The sequence below is a fragment of the Sus scrofa genome, chromosome 3, assembly GCF_000003025.6.
Source record: "Sus scrofa isolate TJ Tabasco breed Duroc chromosome 3, Sscrofa11.1, whole genome shotgun sequence".
In the NCBI taxonomy this organism is placed as follows: domain Eukaryota; kingdom Metazoa; phylum Chordata; class Mammalia; order Artiodactyla; family Suidae; genus Sus; species Sus scrofa.
The window spans coordinates 8927965-8948357 of NC_010445.4; the positions used below are offsets into that span (position 1 = coordinate 8927965).

At 53.7% G+C, this 20393-nt stretch overlaps 2 protein-coding genes and 1 long non-coding RNA gene across 4 annotated transcripts; 1 reads left to right on the top strand and 2 right to left on the bottom strand.

The window, feature by feature from the left end:
- CLDN15 (claudin 15) lies at window positions 3135-9225 on the bottom strand. 2 transcript variants are annotated; one of them, XM_021085619.1, is made up of 6 exons: window positions 8612-9225; window positions 8053-8495; window positions 4971-5135; window positions 3922-4003; window positions 3716-3832; window positions 3135-3638 (listed from the first exon to the last, which is right to left on the bottom strand). In XM_021085619.1, exons 2-6 carry the CDS (start codon window positions 8267-8269, stop codon window positions 3515-3517), a joined length of 705 nt encoding a protein of 234 aa, XP_020941278.1. In that variant the 5' UTR covers window positions 8270-8495; window positions 8612-9225; the 3' UTR covers window positions 3135-3514.
- Window positions 10286-14138, bottom strand: FIS1 (fission, mitochondrial 1). The gene is made up of 5 exons (XM_021086263.1): window positions 13778-14138; window positions 12794-12926; window positions 11389-11465; window positions 10899-11004; window positions 10286-10587 (listed from the first exon to the last, which is right to left on the bottom strand). The coding sequence occupies exons 1-5, from the start codon at window positions 13820-13822 to the stop codon at window positions 10490-10492; spliced, it is 459 nt and encodes a 152-aa protein (XP_020941922.1). The 5' UTR covers window positions 13823-14138; the 3' UTR covers window positions 10286-10489.
- Window positions 14020-19555, top strand: LOC102164200. The gene is made up of 3 exons (XR_300534.3): window positions 14020-14170; window positions 17123-17336; window positions 18784-19555. It is a non-coding gene; the product is annotated as an uncharacterized LOC102164200 (long non-coding RNA).

Sequence of the window (20393 nt, forward strand, 5' to 3'; positions counted from 1 at the left end):
GTGCAGCCCTAAAAAGACAGAAAAAAAAAAAAAAAGGTGGCACTTTGTTCCCTTTCGCTGGGATCTGGGAAGGTTTACAACTGCTTGGACCAGTAGACATGGTAGAAGAGAGATTGTGTGACATTCAAAGCAAGGTGGTGAGAGGCAGTACAGCTTCTGCCTTGTCTCTAGGATACTCACTTTTGGAGGCCTCAGCTACCATGGAAGAAATCCAACCATCCTGAAGCCGCCATGCTGTGAGGAAGCCTAAGCTACACCAGGAGGCCACATGCAGGTCTTCTCTTTGATAAGTTCAGCTGAGCCAAGCGTTCAAGCCATCACAGCCCAGGCCTCTGTCATAGGAATGAAGATGGGATTCTAGCCCCCAGGCCTCAAGCCATCCTCAGCTGCATGATTCTTCCTAGCTGTGCCCTCAGCAAAATGGAACAGACACTGACCACGTCTGCTGTGCCCCGCCTAAACTCCTGACCACCAGAATCTGGGTGTCTAATAAAATGGTTTATGCCATTTAGCCTTGGGAAGGCTGGTTATGAAGCAGTAGTAACAGGGACAATCCAGTTTTCTGGCTGCTCACTCTTGGCTTGGGTTAATTGTCTTGCTCTCAGGAAGGGAAATTTTCCTGGATCCTAACGTTTTGATCTTTCCCTCCACCAAGAAGTACACTCCAGAAAGAAAATAGAAGAAAAGGTTCTGTCTGGGCTGAGAAACTCTTTCTCTACTTCACTGCGATCACCTTCATTGGAACTCCTGTTAGATTTCCACTCAGCACAATCTCTTTGGATTATTCCTGAAATAGGTGACATGAATTTGGAGAGCTAGGCATTCTGGGAAGCAGGCCAACTGTGTCTTCAGTCTTGGACAAGCCTTGGGGCCACTACTTATTATTCGTGTAGCTTGGACAGGTCATATTACCTTTCTGACTCTTGCAACAGCCACCTCCTAAAAACTGCGAGGAATAAATGAAACTATTCCCTAGCCCAGTGCCTGGCGTCTGGCGAGGACTCAGCTGTTGGCATCATGGCCCAAGACCTAAAGCAGTTTGTCGCTGAGCTCTGTCAGAGCCAGTTCCTCAAAATATGGCGGATTCCTGGAGTAGCCTTAACCCCTTGCCCATTACATGGCAACGAGCTGTTTGCATTTCTGTCCACTCCTGGACTGTGAGTTCTGGGAGGACAGGGGCCACATGGTGCTGCTTTAGCTTCTAGCAAAGAAGAAAATACTGTTAAAAAGGGTACGTGTAGCCCTTAGCTGTGTGACACTGCACAGTGGACAAGGAATCAAAATGTAACCCCATGGTCATATTAAGGCACACGTTCAATGCTCAAAAGCGAAACTTGACTCAGATTAGTTTCCTGAATGGCGGAGGGACGAGACGAGGTGGGCCCGTGTCACATGGCCCGGGCCCTGTCCTGGACACGACAGGTCCGCACTGGACTGTTCACAGTGTCCATGCTTTGGTACAGGCCTTTACCCGTGGACTTTGGACTTGGCCAGGGGACATCCGCAAATGGCATGAAAGCAGAGAACGAAGGGGGTGCTGGGAGGATAAACAGATTTTCAGACCGTTGGCCAGGGAACCCCTTCTGCAGGGAACAGGGCAAGAGGCATGAGTGTTTCTGGCTGGAGCCCAGTGGGAGCCCTGCTTCGAATGGGTGTCCCAGCGAGCGGTCCACTCATGGGGAGGGCGCAGTTGTGGAGGAATGGTAGGAAATGGGATTTGAGGATGCAGCCTGCTAAGGTGTAACTGTCTTTTGTTGTTTTTCTGAAGCCCCTGGGAGCTGCCAGGGCAGGACAATGACCCCGCTCATCAGGACAATGACCGGCAGGACAATGACTGGCTTCTCATCCCGTCTTTGTGACCCCGCCCCCAACGCAGGATGAGAAGCTCCCTTAGGGAGATTCTGTAATGAGTCCAGGCGAGAGAGGATGAGGGCCCGACCCGACACCAGGCAGTGAAGGGGAGACCTAGGTAGGTGTGAAAAACCCCGTGGAGGGGGAGTCAATAGGATTTGGCAGCCAACTGAGGGGAGGTGGCGAAGAGGAGTGAAGGGAGAAGCCACAGACGATTGAGGTTGTCAACCTGTGTGACTCAGAGGCTGGCATGACAGGAGCTATGACTCTGAGGGAAAGAGAAATTTGCTCAGCCTGGTGAAAACGCTCGGGCTGCGTGACTTCTGAAGCTCGGGGGAGGGGGGTCTCTGCATCCCAAGAGAAAGCTGGCATAGGTGATGGGATGAAAGAGAAAGAGGAGGGTTCAAGGTCAGCACCCAAGCCACCTCCAATGACTGATGGCCGTGTTCAGATGGCAGGGGATGGGTGCTGGGGTAGGGCCCAGGCACCCCCTCCCTCCTCTGCATGCCAGGCTTCTTTCTCACAGCCTGTTTCCTGTCTCAAGTAGGGACCTGCTCTGCTTGGTACTCACTGGACTTGTGCCAAGACTGCCCACGACCCGGTGCCATGTCTGAGCTGGACACCATGGAGGCGCGTGCACGCACACACACACACACACACACACCAGTACACGCGCCTCTGTGAACAGACCTTCAGTGCCTTTTCTGTAAATTATGGAACCTTCCCCAGAAAAGTGTTCTTGCACGAGGTCTAGTTGATTTGACACTTTTTTGTTTTGTTTTGTTTTTGTCTTTTTAGGGCTGCACTTGCTGCATATGAAAGTTCCCAGGCTAGGGCTGAATCGGAGCTGCAGCTGCTGGTCTACACCACAGCTACAGCAACACCAGACCTTAAACCACTGAGTGAGGCCAGGAATCGAACCCATATCCTCTTGGGTCCTAGTTGGGTTCGTTAACAGCTGAGCCACGAAGGGAACTCCCAATGTGACACAATTTCAAAGTGCTTGGCAAATTCTGATATTCCACTCTCAGGCTCAGGAAAAGAAACTCTGCTCTAGACCAGCTGCTCTAGGCGGCCCCATCATAGCTGTAGGAGTGGCGCGCTCCAGAAATCACTTGCCAACTCCTCTCCTCTCCTCTCCTCTTCTGCTGGATGGGATGGTCCAAAGGCGATGGAGAGGAGGACAGGTGACAGCTTGGGTTCAAGAGCTGAGGTGACCCTGGGTACCACCTCATGCACCCCTTGCGGGGCCAACTGCCTCGTGACACTTTCAACCGCCACCATTCCTAATACAAATTTATTTATGAATGTCTATACCGACTACAAACACTCGGGGACATCTCCAGCCCCCGTCATCGCCCAGAGCCCAGACTCAGAAGGTTACGATGGGTCCAGTCTCAGGGGCCAGAGGGAGTTCTCAGGCGTCGTCGGGTTCTTAACCAGGGAGGATCCAGAGGGCCAGCCGACGGAGGCGTGGCCAGGGCGGAGCTCCGACCGGGGAGGCGGGGCCTGAAGCCAGAGCTGGCGAGGCTCCAGGGCATGGGGCGGAGCCTGATGCAAGGCTGGGCCCAGAGCTTGTTACAGGGAGTAGGGACCCGCGCCTGCAGCCCGGGGGTTCCACTGGGAGCAGTAGGAAGCGAATGTGGTCCACGGGCCAGGCCTCCTATACGTAAGCGTTTTTCCCATACTTGCCGAAGCTGCTGTCGCCGTCTTCATCCGAGGCTACGGCGGGCAAGCGGGCAGTGAGGCTGGAGGCGGGCATCGGGGCCTTGTAGGGAACCCGGACGCTGGTGGAGGGGGAGAGAACCTGGGTCAGAGGGAGGTGCGGCCCTCGGGCCGCCCCCCACAGTGCTCCTTCCCTTACTTGGCTGCTGGGTCGTCGTCCTGAGCGCAGCAGCAGCTGGAGCAGAGGCAGATGCCGCCCAGGATGGAGAGCAGGGAGGCGGTCCAGCCCAGGTAGAGCGCGGGGCCCAGCTCATACCTGGGGACGAGGTCGAACAGGCGGCACTAGCTTGAGGGTCTGGGGCTAAGACCCCCCGCTGCCCCCGTGGGTGGGACTTCCACACTCACTTGGTCCCCGGATACAAGGGGTCGAAGAAGTCCCGGGTGATGTTGAAGGCATACCAGGAGATAGCCACCATCCCGCAGACCCCTGCAGAGGGAGAGGGGGACGGCACTAGGCCCAGCAGAGGAAGGGGCGGCCCAGGGAGCAGAACCGGGCAGCAAGTCCAAGAGCAAGTTTATTTCTACCCCTTTCCTTTTCCCTCCCCAGCTCATGACTCATGTTTCCTAGTTCACCCGCGGGCTGCTCCACCCAGCACCCAGGACCCACCTGCAGCCCCCTCGCTCCTGGTTAGTCTCCCATGCTGCTCCTCAGTCCCCGCCGCCCCGGCCCTTTTCCCAGACCTGTTTTGTCCTTCCTTCCTCTAGCGCCTTGGCCTTGACTACATAGTGTCCTTGCTGGGAATCTGCTCCATCCTCAAAAGCCCAAGCAGTTTTCCCTAATCAGCCCTGCCGGCCTGACATCCCTTTCCTTGGCCTCCCAGAGTCCTCAGAGCTGGACCAAGCCATTACCACTCGGAGCTTCAAGGCCTGAGGCCAGCCAGGCCCCTGGACTACAGGCCGCTCCAGGGAGCTTGTCTTCCTGTGAGCCACCTGCCCTTTCTGAGCCTGTTTCCACATCTGGAGAAAAGGAAGACCCGCCTTGCCTCACAGGCTTGTGTGGTGATGTGTGCAGAAACAGTCTGCAAATTGAGATGGTGAGTCGCTGGTACTGTGATTGTGCACAGCGTGTGTGTGCCCACGCCCATCCTAACTGGTCTTCCCAGCCAGGCTGAAAGCTTGGAGGGCGGACACTCTCCCCTCCGGAGTCCCTCCCACACCTAACTCATGCCTGGCTCCTGGGGGGCAGAGGAGATGGGGGTGGGCTCCAGAAACATTGCTGATGGACTGATTGTGTAGTCGAGGGATTTGATGAGGATGGCTGGGGGTGGGGTGAGCTGGGAGAGAAGGCAGGTGTTAATGCAAAGGGAAGGTGAGGCAACCCTGGGGGTCTGGGCCAAGGGCCACCCCCATCCCCATGGCAGTGCAGGGTCCCCCCATCACCTTCCCCCAATTACCGGCCAGTATGTGTAGGGCCCCTGCGGTAGCCGCCAGCTTGGTTTTCCTGGAGAGCTCCAGGCCCCCAATGTTCGTGCAGCGCAGCCCCACCATGCCCAGGAAGAGGCCCAGGAAGCCCAGGAGGATGGCGGTGATCATGAGCGCCCGGCAGGCCTGGATGTACCCTGGGGAGGTGGGGCGCAGCCATGAGTCCCAGAGCTGGCCCTGCCCCGCCATCTGCTCTCCTGTCTACCACAGAGCCAGCCCCTTATAGCACTTGCTCCGGCCTCAGTCCCTAAAAGCCCTCGAGTCCTCTTCTTCCCCTTCGGAGCCCATCCAGCCTCAGGGGTCAGGCTGATGGCTCACAACCCCCTTCCTCCCAGGAACTCACCTCCGTCAACAAGGCTCAGCGCTTCCCACCCCTCCCCCCTGCACAGGCTCACTTGTTACAGGGCTTCTCCAGGTAGTGCTTTGGCCAGATAATGCCTTGTTCAGGGGCACCCCGGCATTGTAGTCTGTTTAGCAGCATCCTTGACCTCGGCCCACTAGATGTCAGTAGGAGTCCCCCCAAGAGGACAATCAAAATGTTTAGATATTGTCAAAAAATCACCCCTGGCTGAGAACTGCCATGTTCTGCTCTGTACTACACGGGGGCACCCCTGCTCCCCCACACCTGCTAGCTCATGCCTAGTGCCTAGTGCAATGTGGGACATCCTAAATGGAGCCTCTTCCTGGAGTGAACGACAGGGGGCAGCAGTGGCCTGCGGGTCACTGATTAAAGGGCCGCTGCAGATTTGGGGTGGGGGGCACCTGGTCTCAGGACCAATCCAAGCCTGTCCGGCTCAAAGGCTTTCAGTGCCTCTTCCTTCCTTCTCAAACCTGGAGGAAACGGCTGCTTCCCCGCCTTCCTCCTCCCCTGTCTTTGATAGTTGCCAGGCACTCTCAAGGACCTTGCACCCCTTTCCTGGAGGGGCGGTGCCAGGAGGATGTGAAGTGGCCCAGAGTTGGAGAGTAGGGAGGAGGGACAAAGTTATATGGGAGCATTTTCTCATCCCGGCCACTCCCCTGGAGTTCCCCACTGTCTCTCCCTACTCACAGCCTTTCCCCATCCATCCATCCATCCATCCATCCATCCATCCCTCCATCTCCTCGTCCCCACCAGGGGCAGACCAGCTCCAGATCCCCAGGGAGCTCTTTGAACAAAGGGAGATTACTGAAGGGTCTGTAAGAGCGTGGGCTGGGCGGCTGAGGGGTGAGTAAATGACAAGACCCCTCCCCAGACCAGAATCAGCCTGGGAATTATCAGCTGCCTCTGGACTCAGATGGATGAGTCTGGATTCCAGCCCAGCTACCAGCTGTGTGGCTCTGGGCAGGTCACCTTGTGGTTTTCCAGCTTCCATAAGATGAGGTTACTAACACTGCCACAGTAGGGCTATAAACGGCACTGAAACGGTGCATGCAAAGCACCTAGCACGACGACGCCTGGACCTCAACTCCCCGCAGCTGTGCTGTATGCCCTCCCCCAGCACCTCGCACCTCCTGCCTCTCACTCGCTCGCAACACAAGAGGTCTCAGGCCGAAGTCCAAGTGGGGCCTCTCCTCACACCACGGTGTGGTTGAGGGGTTGGTGAGGTGGGGACGGCCAGGGCTGCAGGGCAGCTGCCACCAATGTCCCTTCTGGCCATCCAGCCTTCTGGGTATCTGGCCCAGACTTTTATAAAAGGTTTTTTTTGGGGGGGGAGGGGTCCTGGATGGGATGACTGCATGAAGCCCCTGCAGCTGCCTCAGGAGATTCTGGGTACAAAAGATTGGGGGCACAAAAGACCAGACTCCCTAATTGCTCAGGGCATCTTTGACCTTCACAGGGGTGATTTTGTGGTGTGCTGGCCTCAGTTCCTTCCCCCACCACCCAGCCCCTGCAGTAGGGGGTCTGGAAGAGCACCACGGCTCCAGGAGCACCCAGTGAGGGCGCTGAGCTGCACTGCTAGGCTTCCCAGTCAGCCCCTCTTGGCCCACCAAACGGTGGACTAAGCAGTCCCCTGGGAGGTAATGCAGGCACTACTCAAAGGCTGAGCAGGGAGCAGGAAGGTGCTCCAGCCACCAGTGAGAATCTTTCTGGTCAAAAGAGCTATTAGGCTCCAGCCTGCCAAGAACCTCCAAACGTGCGCTGCCCCGAGAACCCCAGCCACATAAGCACACACCCCTGCTTACAGTGGACACTGAAACGTGCAAGAGGAGGCCTTTTAAAACAGCCCTTTAGAACTTGCCATGGTGGCAAGACCAGTGCCCCAGGGGAAGCCTGCCCCAGGGGAAGCCTAAAAGGCTATGGAGATTTCTAAGTATCTCAGCCCGCAAGAATCCAAGATGGGGTTTCCTCTTCACCCCACAAGCTGCAGCACTCGCAACCTGAAACTAAAATGTAAACTTTTTTTTTCGTCTTTTTTAGGGCCTTGCCTGCAGCATATGGAGGTTCCCAGGCTAGGGGTCGAATTGGAGCTGCAGCTGCTGGCCTACACCACAGCCATAGTCATGCCAGATCCAAGCTGTGTCTGCAACCTACACCACAGCTGACAGCAACGCCAGATCCTTAACCCACTGAGCGAGTCCAGGGATCAAACCTGCATCTTCATGGATGCTAGTCAGATTTATTTCTGCTGAGCCACAACGGGAACTCAAAATGTAAACCTAATTGAGCACATATAGCTGCTAGCATCATGTTCACATTTTGCACATTTTATCTCATGTAATCCTCAGGACCACCCTGTGAACCAGGCCTATCATAACCCTGATTTTCAGACGAGTCAGTAAAGCTCATTTTATCATCTGCCCAAGGCACAGAGCCAGTCAACTGCAGGTGCTGAGGCCGGCACTCTGACCCTGCTGCCTGCACTTGCAACCCCAAAGACAGAGGGTCATCTAAGAGCAGGGGGCCACGTGTGACAAGGTGGCCACTGCAGTCCCAGACAGAGGGTCGCCCACAGCACTCTCGGCTGCAGGAACCCCGGTCTCCCAGATGGATTGGGCCTCCCTGAGCTGTACGGCACCCCCACCCACCCCGGGGTCTCTCCAACCTCCCGCCTCCGTCAGCTCCCCGCCCCGTACCCGAGAGGGCCAGCATGGACGGGAACTCCCAGCAGTTGTAGACCCCGAGGGAGTCGGTGGCGCAGCTGTACCAGAGGTTCTCGAAGATGGTATTGGTGGTGATGACGTTCCCGTGCACGGTGGACACTCGCCAGCTGCTGTGCGGCAGCGTCACCCCCAGCAGCACCAACCCCAGGGCTGCCATGAAGAAGCCGAAGATCTCCACAGCCACCGACATGGTGGGAGGCAGGCCCCGCGGGCAGCCCGGGCCCGGGACAGGGGGAGGGGCTGAGCCCCAGGGGACTCGAAGGGGCTTTGGCTGAGGAGGGCGGTGGAGGCAGGCTGGGGACAGGGGGAGGCAGGCTGCAGCCTCTGCCTCTTCCTTGGCCCAGGTCTTCCCTCTCTCCAGGCCTCTCTGCTTCCCCACAGGTCGGTCAGAGGAATGAGCTGGGAGCGCTGGGCAGCTGTTGACGAGGAGATGGAGGGAATAAACGGAACGGGCCAAAAGTCCACCCCCTCCCCCCAGCCTCTGGGCTGCCCTGGGCTCCCCGCCCCACGAGGGTGGGGGGAGAGGACTTACCAGGGAGTGACTAACGGATGCCATCTGCCAAGGAGGGGCTCCCCTGGGAGGCACTGGGAGCCGCCGAGGGGAAGCAAGGGCCTGCCTTTGACTCGGCTTTCATCGGGGCCAGAGAATGGAGTCAGAGGAACAAGGAGAGGGAAGGTGGCTGAAGAGTCAGGAGACAGAGGTGGAGGCTGGCGGCAGACCGCTGCACCTTCTGGTGGGGAAGGATGGAGGGAGCCGAGCCACCCCCTCTGGATGTTGCTGAGAAGAGCTCGAGAGACTCAAAGACCTGGGGCTGAGGGCATGGTCTCCAAGGAAGTTTAAGGTTGAATAAGGAATGGGGTGTCTGGGAGAAACCCTCAGCTCTGGAATCCAACCAACCTGGGGTCCAACCAGGTCCCATCATTTACCAAAACGACCCGGCCATGAAGTTTGAGCCCCTTGAGCTTGCTTCTGCTTCCGAGAACTAGAATTATTACTGGTCACTTCGTAGAACTGTGTCCACAGATCAAAGCTCCCCGCCAGATGAACTGCTTGATTCTTGGTGAATGCCCTGGGTCTGGGTGCCCTCAGCCTGGGGTGAGACCACCAGGAGGTTGCTTTCCTCTGAACTTCAACTTCCTGAACTTGAACTCCCCCCTCGTTGGGTTGATCTTTGACTCTGGGCAGTAAGCTTGATCTTGCCGCCAAAGGGCCCCCAGGGGGATAAAGCACCAGCCCAGGTCACGATCCTGCACTAATCTAAGCAGATCAGAGTTATCAAAACTGTCACCAGCTCTATTAATTATGGCAGATTAGAAACCTCCAGGTCCACACCCTAAGCTGAGCACCTGTCCTGGCACAGACCCATTTCCTGACCCAAGGCCACAGCTGCCACAGTGCTGGTTCCCTTCTGAGCTGGGGCTCAGTTCCAAGGGGGTCATCCTTCCTATGCCCAGGCAGTCACATGGGACATCACTGAGCTGAGGTGTAGCCCCCCACCGCCCCCACCCATAAGAGGCTCCTCCGTGCCTCCCCTCTAGTGCCTCCTCCCCAGTGGCCCCCAAGCTGGGCTGGCTGGGCTGTGGAACGAGAGGCATGCAATGAAGCAACACGAGGCCATGCTGAGCCTGGCACGGGGCAGGGGTGAGTCTGGGGCAGAGCAGGCTGGATGGGGACTGGGTCCCACCCTTCCATCTACAACTGGGATGCCCTGGGCTCCTATCCCGTCCCAAGACCTCTGCCGACTCCATGCCAAATGCCCATCCCCCCCCCTCAGTGGTCCCCTCCCCTAAGGAGAAGGCTGGGGAGGAGGAAGGGGAGGCCACAGGAAGACAAAGGGAGGGAAGGGTGGAGGTTTTGGAGGAAACTGAGTGGGGGCCCCCCTGGTGTGGAAAACTCCGCGTGCTGTGAGGCAGCTGAGTGGGTCAGAGGAGAAGGGGGACATAGACCCTTGCCTGTCCCTTCAGCTCTGCCCTTCCCGCCTCGGGTCACTGCTTTTTCTCGAGTCTAAGGCCGTGCAAAGGCCGCGTCCCTCTGCGTACCACTGCCCAAGGACGTGGCTGGTTGGGGGAGGAGGAAGGGTGAGGGGTCTGGGCTGCTTGGCAGATGAAGAGAAACCCCACACCAGCCTGCAGAAGGAGGGCACAGAGCAGGGGAGGCCTGTGCACGACCCCCACCCCTGGCACCGTCCTCGACATGGACACAGAGTCCCAAGCCAAAGCCCAGTTTATTTACACTTGTCCCACAGCACATGATTTGGGGCTAGAGGACAGGTCTCGGGGGGAGGGACTGAAGGCCACAGAGGACAGTGCCGGGGTGCAGGGGAAGAGGGACGGGGGTCAGGAGGGGTCTCTCCAGTGTCCTCCACGGGCTCCCATGTATCCCCGGGCAGAGGCGGAGATGCAGTCTCGTTCAGGATTTGGACTTGGATACAGCAAGTCCAATGAGTCCAGCCAGTCCGGCCACGCCCAGGGCCATGCCTCCAACAATGGCCATGCCCACTAGTCCATCTGGGGAGAGGAAAGGGGAGACCGTCAGGAGTCCAAGCCCACTCCCTGCGAGGCCTCAGCCGCTGCCCGCTGGTCCTCCACGGAAGATGGGCGCCTCTACATGGAGGCATGGGTGAGGGACCCCAGGGCTGGAGAAGAAAGGGGGTTTGAGGAGGAACTGCTTGCAGGGCATCATCTGAAGAGGGACCAGAGGGCCCAGGCAGCGGGGAGGGAAGGGGACTTAACAGAGCTGTGAGGGACCTGGGGGTGCCTGGGGGCAGGAGGGTGGGGCTGGGAGGGGAAGGAGGAGAGGGGCGGAGCGGCGCCTTCACCTTTCTTCATGGCCTTGTCAATGAGCCCTTCCAGTTCCTTGGCCTGGTTGTTCTGTGGCTCTGTCTGCAGCAGCCCGCGCACATACTTTAGGGCCTTTTCATATTCCTACGCTCAGGGAAAACAAACACCCCCCTCAGAATTCTCTCCCTCGGAATTGGCCCCCGGGCTCCTCCCTCTCCCTCCACCGCTCCTTCGCTCCAGCCTCACCCGTGGAGTAGAGTCCACAAACCACCCCAACTGTGTGGGGGTGATAAGCCGAGGGAGATAACAACCCGAGGCTTGGGGCTGCACCCCCGTGCTGACGTCATTGCTCCCCACACCCTTGGCACCCTGTCTCTCACCTTCCCACTGGGTCCTGACCTGCTATTACCTTGCACCTCTGTAACCCACACCCCCCACCCGCCCCTGGCTTAGCCTGGAGGAGAGACGAGGAGAGGGTGCTTGGTCACCCAGGTGAGAGGGAGGGGAGAAGGGAGCTGTCTGCCTTACCTTGAGCCGGTAGTTCCCCACGGCCAGGTAGAAGACATAATCCCGCTGCTCCTCTTTGCTCCCTTTGGGTAGCAGCTCTGTAGGGGGTGGGGGAGAGGGTGAAAACCCCTTCTCTTCCTTTCCTAGTGCCTGTGTCCCAGAGACCCCTTCCACTCCCTGAATCCCTATATGATCCTGGGGGAAAGTCATGTCCTGAGCCTCCATCTCAGCTCCAGTCTCGAGGCTTCCCAGTCAGAGCCTCGTGACAGCATGAACCCAGACTGCCCAATGCCCTGGTGATCAACATCCCACTATCAACACAGGAGTTGACTGGTTCATTCAAAGTCAACTGAAAGGAAATCAAGGCTCCACTGAAGCCAGGGTTCACTCAGTTGTGGCACCTGCTGTGTATGTTAACTACAGTTGCTTGCTGCTAGACGTGTTCAAAATAAGTTTGCACTCCTTCCCCCTCTAAAAAATCAGTTCAAAACTCCCTTTCAAGTACCCCTCAGAAAGGCCCCAGCTGACTCTCTTAGTTCAGTGACTTCCCTGAGGCGTATGTGTTCAGTTGTACTCTATACACTTGAATTTCTTGCTAAGTAGTTTTGCAGGTGTTTATACATCTTCCCAAGTGTCTGCACTATTTCCTCAACTAGACTGGCAATGTTTAGAGACCCTTTCTGCTGCAGAGGAAACCCAAGAAATCCCAATTGGCAAAGTAGACAAATGGAGGCTGAAATTATTTGCATTAAGGAAGACTCTTACTTTTATGGATTTACAATAGGCATCCTTGGCTAGTACACTGTTTGCTTACACACCATCACCTGACCAAGAGAAAGGGGGGTACAGAGAGATTTAAGGGTCAAGTATGGTAGGCTCTCACCAAATGCTGACCCATCCAAAACCATGAGAAACAGCATTCTGATCAAAAGAGCACCATCTGCTCACAGGCTTTTGGGATCATTTTCTATACTTCTTCCATGGGCCCCCTCAGAAGATTTTCAACAACCACTGCTAAATAAGCAACATGGTGGGGGGCAAAGAGCATGGGACTAGGACACACAAGACAGGTGCTTCTAGTCCCAATTCAGCCATTAATTAGGCAGCTGTGTGACCTGGGACAAGTCATTTTCCTTGTGTCTAGACTACCAGATCACCAAAGTCCTGTGGGGACTGACAGGCCATGACTATTTGGCAAAATCAATGATGAGGTGGTAAGTAGCCAAAAGTATATATTACAAGAAGTCAGGCTAAGCATAACCCTTTTTTGCTGTGAGTTTACTGGAAAATAACTGTGAGGTGACTGGTACTTTGAGGTCCCATGTTCTAAAAGGATCCCAGTCCTTGAGATGGAGGGAGTGAAAGAGGCCAGTGGTGGTAGAGGGTGATGGCAAGGGAGGGCTGGGGAGCCAGCTTAGCACCTCACCCTCCAGCAGAGCAAGGCCTTTACGGATGTCATCGTTGTACTTGCTTCGCACCAGACACCAGGCATATTCAAACTGCGTGCTCTTGGACACCGAGCCTGCTGCCTTCTCAGACTGAAATTTCCTTTCAAATTTCTGCCACAGGAGAGGAGAGGAGTCATTTAGAAATGAAGGGGGTAAGCCACTCTCTATCAGGACCTTCGTGTCCCTTTCCTCATTACCCTCCATCTTTCCCTCTGCCACATTTTCCTTGTCGGTTGTGGGGTCTAGTATCCCTGGTTCTGCCATCTCCATCCCTCGGCCCAGGCATTCTGCTTCTTAGCAGTGGGCTGTCTGTCTCCTTGGATGGTCCCCCCTCTGCTCCCCTCCCCCTAGTGGCACCGAGTGGAGATGCCACCTGGTGGCAGTTCCAGGCACCGCTCCCGGAGCAGCTGACCCCGTGAGGCTGAACAGTAAACAAGCTGTCAGAACTGCTCAACAACAGCCCACGCACTCTCTAGTCGGAGACTGCTTCTCCCATCCCCACCCTGCCGGGTTTGGACCCCTTCTTATCTGCAAAACAGGAACAAAAATAGTGCCTACCTCCTACTAGAGCTACAAAGATTGAGATATCCCCTGCCAGGCACCGTGCCGGGTTCAGTGAGCAATTTATGAAACTTTATGGTGGTCGCCCTGTTACCATGCCACGAGAGCACTCAAAAAACAGGTGCTCCCTGACCTCCTAGATCCTGCACGGACCCAGCCCCCATCAGGCTCCAGGCCCTGAATCTGAGGCGTGGTAGCACAGGAAACTACATCTCACATTAGCCTCTGGGGCAAACTGGAACCTCTAGGCAGCAGCCGGACGCTGCAGGGGCTGCCGGGAACCGTAGTTCGGCTTCCCAGGGCAAAGCTGATGCTGGGAGGAGGGTTTGGCCCCTACCCCACTCTCCTGAGGGCCCGCCCTTCCGAATCTTCCTGTTCCCTCCCTCGGGGCCGGGCCTCACCAGCAGATCCTCCACAGACACCAACTCGTTCAGCACGGCCTCCATGGCCGTCGGCCTCGCAATCCTCACTACTCAGACGCTACTGTGCCACAGTCTCCATGGCCCACTGACAGGGGCGGAGAGCCATTTCCGGCGTCCGGCGGAAGTCAGACCCCCCCCCCCTGAGCAGAACCAATCGCTTTACGTGGCCGACTCCGAGCCCGCCTTTCAGCCGGCTGGTGGGTGGGGTTACTGATGCGCATGCTCCAACAGGTCTCGCGGGAGCCGGCTGCGTCCTCAAGACTGTCTTCGAGGGTACTCTGCGTGCGCCTCAGAATACTGAGGTTGCCTCAATAAAGTCTGAGACTACGTCTTGGTAATTGACCCCTGGACTGATAACAGCGTAAAGAGAAGGTGGGGAACTAGGCATGGATCACATAATTTTAGGGACCAGTCTAATCTACCCTCCGCCCCTCAGCTCTCTCCTCTGAGGTACCTAGGACGCTAGCGAATACGTGACCTTTCAGTACCTGTAAGAAAATTATAACTAGTACCAGAGTTTCCAGGGCCCCTGCTGCCTCTTACAATGCAAGAGGAAAGAAAATGGATCTGTTAAGCGTACACCCAGAAACTGTGGTGGGGGTTGGGGGGGGATACTATGAATGAGAATTTAAAGAAAAGCTGTTGTCGTTGCTTGCACAGAGGGTCCAATCTTTTAAATATTATTTGATAGAGCATCCTCTGGGTGTACCCAAGGAGGAAAGGCCGGCCAAGTGGGGTTATGGGCAATAAGGACCTTGACAGTGAGAAGCAACAAAGCATGAAAAGGGGAAATGCTGCTGGCTGCTCTGGCATCTGTGTTCTGTGCAGTGAGGGGACTGGGTAGGTAGTGATTTTCAAATTCTTTTTACCTTGACCCTCAGTGCTCTAGTAGACATGTGAATATAAGTTCCATGGACAGAGACTATCTTGTTTGTCTCTGCCGTCTCCGGCTCCTAGCACAAGGTAACAAGTAAATCTTTGTTGAATAAACAGGAAATAAAGCCAACAACAGTAATGAAGGCAGTGCACATGCAGGGGATTATCATCCAAACACCTTTCCTGTTCGCAAAGCCCCTTGAATTTATTTCCCCCTCATAATAGCCTTGTGAGTTATGTAGGCAAATTATTCTTCTCTGTTTGGCTTGGACAGTTGAAATGACTTTGACATGAGCTCAGTAAACTTTGAGAGAAACCTTAGTTTAGGGAACTGGCTCCAGAACAGTCAAGGAGAAAAATTTGCATTCATTGAAAGACGTATTGAACACCTAATTTTGGCTGGGCCTTGGGGTAGGCAGAGAGAATAAAAAGACATACCTAATATGAGGTAGATGGGTGACAACAGGAAACGGCAAGTACTGGCAAGGCAGGGAATATAAGAAAGCAGAAGGGCATTATGTCTTTTTGCCTTTTCTAGGGCCGTACCTGAGGCATATGGAGGTTCCCAGGCTAGGGGTCCAATCGGAGCTGTAGCCGCTGGCCTACGCCAGAGCCACAGCAACATGGGATCCGAGCCGCATCTGCGACCTACACCACAGCTCATGGCAATGCTGGATCCTTAACCCACTGAGCGAGGCCAGGGATCGAACCCCTAACCTCATGGTTCTCAGTCGGATTCATTAACCACTGAGCCACGACAGTAACTCCCAAAAGGGCATTATTTCTATCAGGACGTTACTCCCCTTGGGTGACCTGCTGCACCTTATCCATTTTTGTATCTGTTGTAGCTCTTTGCACAGGCCTGAAACATGGTAAGAGCTCCAGTGGGGTTTGTTGAATGTATATTCATGGGGGGAAAAAGAACGCCCACATGGCTTGATTCTGTGCCAGTGAAGAGATGCTAAGTCTGAGTTTGTGTTTCTTGGGTCATAATGTCACCATCTACCTTGGATCACAGAGTTAGTTAATAAGTAGGGCCTGTTGATTTTACATCCAAATTATGTTTCTCCATCTTCTTCAACCAGCATCCAAATGCAAAGCATTGTTATCTCTGCCATGAGAGACACCTGACAGCCAGTTCACTGGTCCCCTGCTTCCATTCTTGCTCTGTTCCTTATCCATTTACCACCCTGTAGTCAGGGGGACCTTATAAAGACACAATCCTCAATTTATCTGAAACCCTAAAATGGCTCGTCATTGCCCTTAAAACAATGGCCAGAATCTGGTAACAGAGCTTACAAGGTCCTCTTTAGTCTGGTCCATGCTCAGCTCTCACCTCATCTCTTCACCACTACCTGTCACTGTACCCCAGCCCCACAGGTCTTCTTTCAGACAGGAACCCCTAGTGGCTATAGATCCTCTGCACATGCGGTCTTCTATATCTGAAACATCTTTCCCCTCATTGCTTATATGGCTCATTCATTCATTGATGATTTAATTCATTCACTAGATAAGTTTTGAGAACCTACTATGTGCTAGACACTTTAAGTGCTAGGGATCAGCACAGAATAAGGTTCCTGTTCTCACGGAGCTTGCATTTTAGTGGGGAAACAGAAAAAAAAATTGAACAAGTAAATAATCAAAGACAATAATGGCAGGAGTTGAAAGTGCTGTGAAAATAAATAGAGAAGGGGATGCTCTTGGAGGAGAGCTCAAAGAAGCCCACTCTGGAAAGGTGATACCCCAGCAGAGAACTGAAGAGAGTGAACGAGTGCCATTCAAGTAAATGGTGGAAGAGCATTCCAGGCAGACAAAACAGCAAGTGCAAAAGCCTTAAGAAAGGAATACACAAGAGTTGTTTAGAAAACGAGGGCAGAGTGGTAGCCAGGGGCAGAAGCAGGGCCTTGTAGACTCCGGTAAGGAATCTGGATTTAATGTTACCAGTGATGGGAAAGCATTGGGGGGTTTGGGGCCACACAGTGAAACAATCCATCATAAAGGAATCCCTCTGTGGCTGTTGCGTTGGCCAGGGCAAGAGACAGTGGTGACTTGGTCTACAGTGGCTGTGGTGGAGGTGAAGGGATTCAGGTATATGGTCAGAAGGTACAGTTGGCAGGATCTGCTAATGGATTGGGTGTGAGAGAGAGCAGGGGAGGATCAGTCTGTGCCCAGCGTGAGCTAGTGAACTCCCCACTCACTCTCCATTCTCAGCTCTAAGGCTCTTCGTTAAGGAGGGCTTTCTCTGGCATCCAGATTGTGTGAGGTCTCCTGGAGAGAGGCAAAGCATTAGCCACCCTCCATTTTCAGAATGTAAAACCAACCTGCACACTCCTTTCATCATTAGCATGGTGTGTTTGTGAGCCACACAAGCATGGGTTTGGGCCAGGAGCCAGAGACTCTAATCTGCTCTTGTTGTCTGTTTTTTTTTTTTTTTTCCCCCACATAAAGGAATGCTCACATACAACCTGTGGCCTAATCACACCAGGAGGGTATTAATTCCATTTCACCCATGAGGAAACCGAGGCTCAAGAAGCTGAAGTCATCTACCCAAGTCCACAAGGCTAGAAGTGGAGAAGCTGGGATTCAAACTCAAGTCCCACTTCAGCTTCTGAGACGAGCAGTGAGTTAAAGAGTAACTAGAAAGAACGGATACGACAAGTTTGTAAGTACACTCTAGTTTTTCATCTTTAAAAAATGTAGGTATACATTTGTGATTTTTTTGTTTTGTTTTGTTTTGTATGGTAGAGGCCGTCCCTTAAGTGGTAGAGGAACTAGGAACAATTCAGAATATTTCAAAATCAAAACAGGCAAAGCAGTCCCATTTTTTAGTAAAATGCAGTAATAAAATTAAAAATGAAACCCACAAGACCACCTACCACCAGTGCTGCTGGAATTGTTGTAAAACTGGTTCCTGCCTCTTGGCAAGAGGCCTGTGTTTTTGGTTCACACTATATTTAGTTTGTAATTATACACTTGTGTGATAAATACCATAGTCTGGTACTAGACTGGAAGCTACATGAGGGCAGTGTCTCTGTCTGTTTTGCCCATGTTATGTCCCTAGAGCTCAGTGCCTAGCACCAGCAGAAACTCAATTTGTAATTGTTGCATAAACTGATACTGCTGTTGCCATATTTAACTTTTGGAAACCAATATATGGTAAGAGCTATAAGATAAAATAATGTCTGACTAGTAATCTCCTGCAGCAGAAAAATATTCACCAAAAGCCAAGAAAGTAAGTTGTGGGGGGTTGGGGGGGAGGAAGGAAGGGGAGAAGGTATTCATTCCTGAATAGCCGCAAAGCTAAAAAAGCACCATGGAATGGCTTTGTTAAATGATGTTACATCAATACAATGAAATAATAAACAACCTTAAAGTCATGGTCATATGGATTCTACGCATGTGGCTGGTAATATTCAAAACAAAACCAAAAAGGATGTGCTTCTCAAATTCAGTTGTGCAGTGGGCAGAAAGGAAACTGACATTTTTTTGTTGTTGGTGGTGGGACTAACACAGAACTGGTACTTGGTGGCAGATTCTGGGGTTTGGGCCTCTCCTCTGATGATACCAGAATTTGGAGCCTGTTTCTGGACGTCTGCCCTGCGGCAGCTTGTCAGCCTTCAGCCCAGAAGTGCTCAGCAAACACCCACTAAACAGATTCTACTATTTGTGTTCCTTCCTCTACTTCCCACTTTCATGTACTATCAGGTCAGCTAGGAAGTCCTATCAACCACAAACTGATCCATCCAACAAACATTTGTCAAGGGTCTGTTGAGTACCAGACACTCTTCTAGGTGCTGGGTAAGCAAAGTGAACCAGACAGACACAGCCCTCCTCCCACAGAAGTTACATCTTAGTGGAAGAGGAAAGACAGCTCATGAATAAATACCCAATGACAGGCCACCGTAGCCTCCATTCTGCTGCCACTCTCTTGACAGCTTTCGGATGTTTTCCCCCTTCCACCCAGCCTGGCTGCCAGACGCATTTTAAAGTGCAAATCAGGCCTCCTATCTCCTGATTAAAATACCGTCTAGACGACTCAGGACTTAAATCTTTAAATGTCTTATCGGGCATCCCAGGCGCTTCAGGATCGCCTCTGCTTACCTCTCCAGCTTCATCTCCAGGGACCCCCGCGCTCTGCACACGGAGATGTTTTCAACACAAGCCGCCTTTCTTCCACCCGGAATGTTCTCTAACTGGAGATCTCCATCCACCAACACCTGAGTGCCTCTATGGCGGGCAGGTGCCAGGCTCAGGGCCGTTACCCTCCGGGACAGCCTCCTTTTATCCCGCCCCGGCGCCTCCAGCTCCTAGGAGGCACAGCATTTCTCACCCAGTCCTACAGTCCTTCAAGTGAGCAGGGGCCGTGCCTCGTTCATTTTTCTGCCAAAGGGCGGGCATCCAAGTATCGTTAGTGGGATGAATGGAAGAGTAACGACGGGCGTTCTAAAAAAGACGCTTAGAACTTCGGAAACGTCTGCACGTCTGGGTGGCGGTTCGGCGGGCACCCGAGTAAGGGAGAAGTCTGCACTCTAGGAGGAGACCTCGGTGACCCGGAGGACCCCAGGGAGACTAGAGGGGCAAGAGCGCGGCTTTCGCATTTGCGTCTGCGCAGTAGTCTCACTCCGCAGGGAGGCGGAGTCGAGAAGAGCCAGGGGCGGGATGCGGGGACTCCGCTGGCCAATTAACCGGCGTAGCTCCGCGAGAGGGGCGGGGTGAGGCGCGACCGAGAGGTGGAGGGGGCGGGGCCAAGGGGGGCCAAGGCCTTGGAGCCCGGAACCTCACCCTCCCAAACCAGTGGCCCCGGGTGACCGAAGTCCTCATTGTTAACCGTTGTCCCAGAGACGTTCTCTGTAAATTAAAATTTACCTGTTGCCTCCTTCAGAGTCTGTCTCGGCTCAAAAGTATGTGATAAGTACACAAAACGTGCACACGAATCACCTGGGATCTTGTTAAAAGCGCAGAGTCTGATTGGGAAGGGCTAGGGTGATGCCCAAGATGCTGCGTCTCTAACAAGCTCCCAGAGGATGAAGACGCTGTGGATTCTTTAACAAACTTTGAAGAACAGATGTGTAAAACAGTGGTTCTTAAAGTGCAACCCCCGAACTAGCAGTGTGGGCATCATTTGTTTAGAAATGCAAATTTTTGAGCCCCACTCTACCCCTGATGAATTACGAAATGGGGGTGGCGATGGGGAGGAATCCAGCAGTTGGCTTTTTTACAAACCCTGTAGGTGACGCCGATGCATGCCGGAGTTTGAGGACCACTGGAGAGTGGAAAACTCAAATTGAGCCTCCTTTACCACTGGGGTCTTAGGATTTGGGAAAGGGAAGAAGACTAAATTAGAGGCAAGAGAATTTTTTGGATCAGTGAGTTTTTATTCAGCAATGAATTCAAGCTGCCAGAAGAACTAGAATATTTTTCACCTCTTACAGTGCCTTCATCCAGCCAGTCCAGTTTACAGACTCTAGGGATTTTTCAGGACTCATTGACCTTCCAGGATGTGGCTGTATAAGTCACCAAAGGTGAACGGAGTTGCTTGGACCAGGGTCAGAAGGCTTTCGAGAATGTCGTGCTGGAGGATTACAGGAACATGGTTTTCTTGGGTAAGGATTCTGCCGTGTAGAGAGGAGGTCTTTTGAGTTTCTGTTGTAAATAACGTTTATTTGCTTTACTAACCACAACTTTTTATTTTTACTTTTTAGAGCCGCACCTGCAGCAT

What these genes read in the sequence shown, in the direction of transcription:
- CLDN15 (XM_021085619.1), bottom strand. Translation starts at nt 8,269, where the DNA reads ATGTCGGTGGCTGTGGAGATCTTCGGCTTCTTCATGGCAGCCCTGGGG. An exon ending in GTCCATGCTGGCCCTCTCGG is followed by an intron (nt 5,136 to 8,052) that starts GTACGGGGCGGG and finishes CCACCTCCCCAG; the next exon opens with GGTACATCCAGGCCTGCCGG. An exon ending in GGCCCTACACATACTGGCCG is followed by an intron (nt 4,004 to 4,970) that starts GTAATTGGGGGA and finishes CTCCCTCTGCAG; the next exon opens with GGGTCTGCGGGATGGTGGCT.
- FIS1 (XM_021086263.1), bottom strand. Translation starts at nt 13,822, where the DNA reads ATGGAGGCCGTGCTGAACGAGTTGGTGTCTGTGGAGGATCTGCTG. An exon ending in TGTCTGTGGAGGATCTGCTG is followed by an intron (nt 12,927 to 13,777) that starts GTGAGGCCCGGC and finishes CTCCTGTGGCAG; the next exon opens with AAATTTGAAAGGAAATTTCA. An exon ending in TGGGGAACTACCGGCTCAAG is followed by an intron (nt 11,005 to 11,388) that starts GTAAGGCAGACA and finishes CCCTGAGCGTAG; the next exon opens with GAATATGAAAAGGCCCTAAA.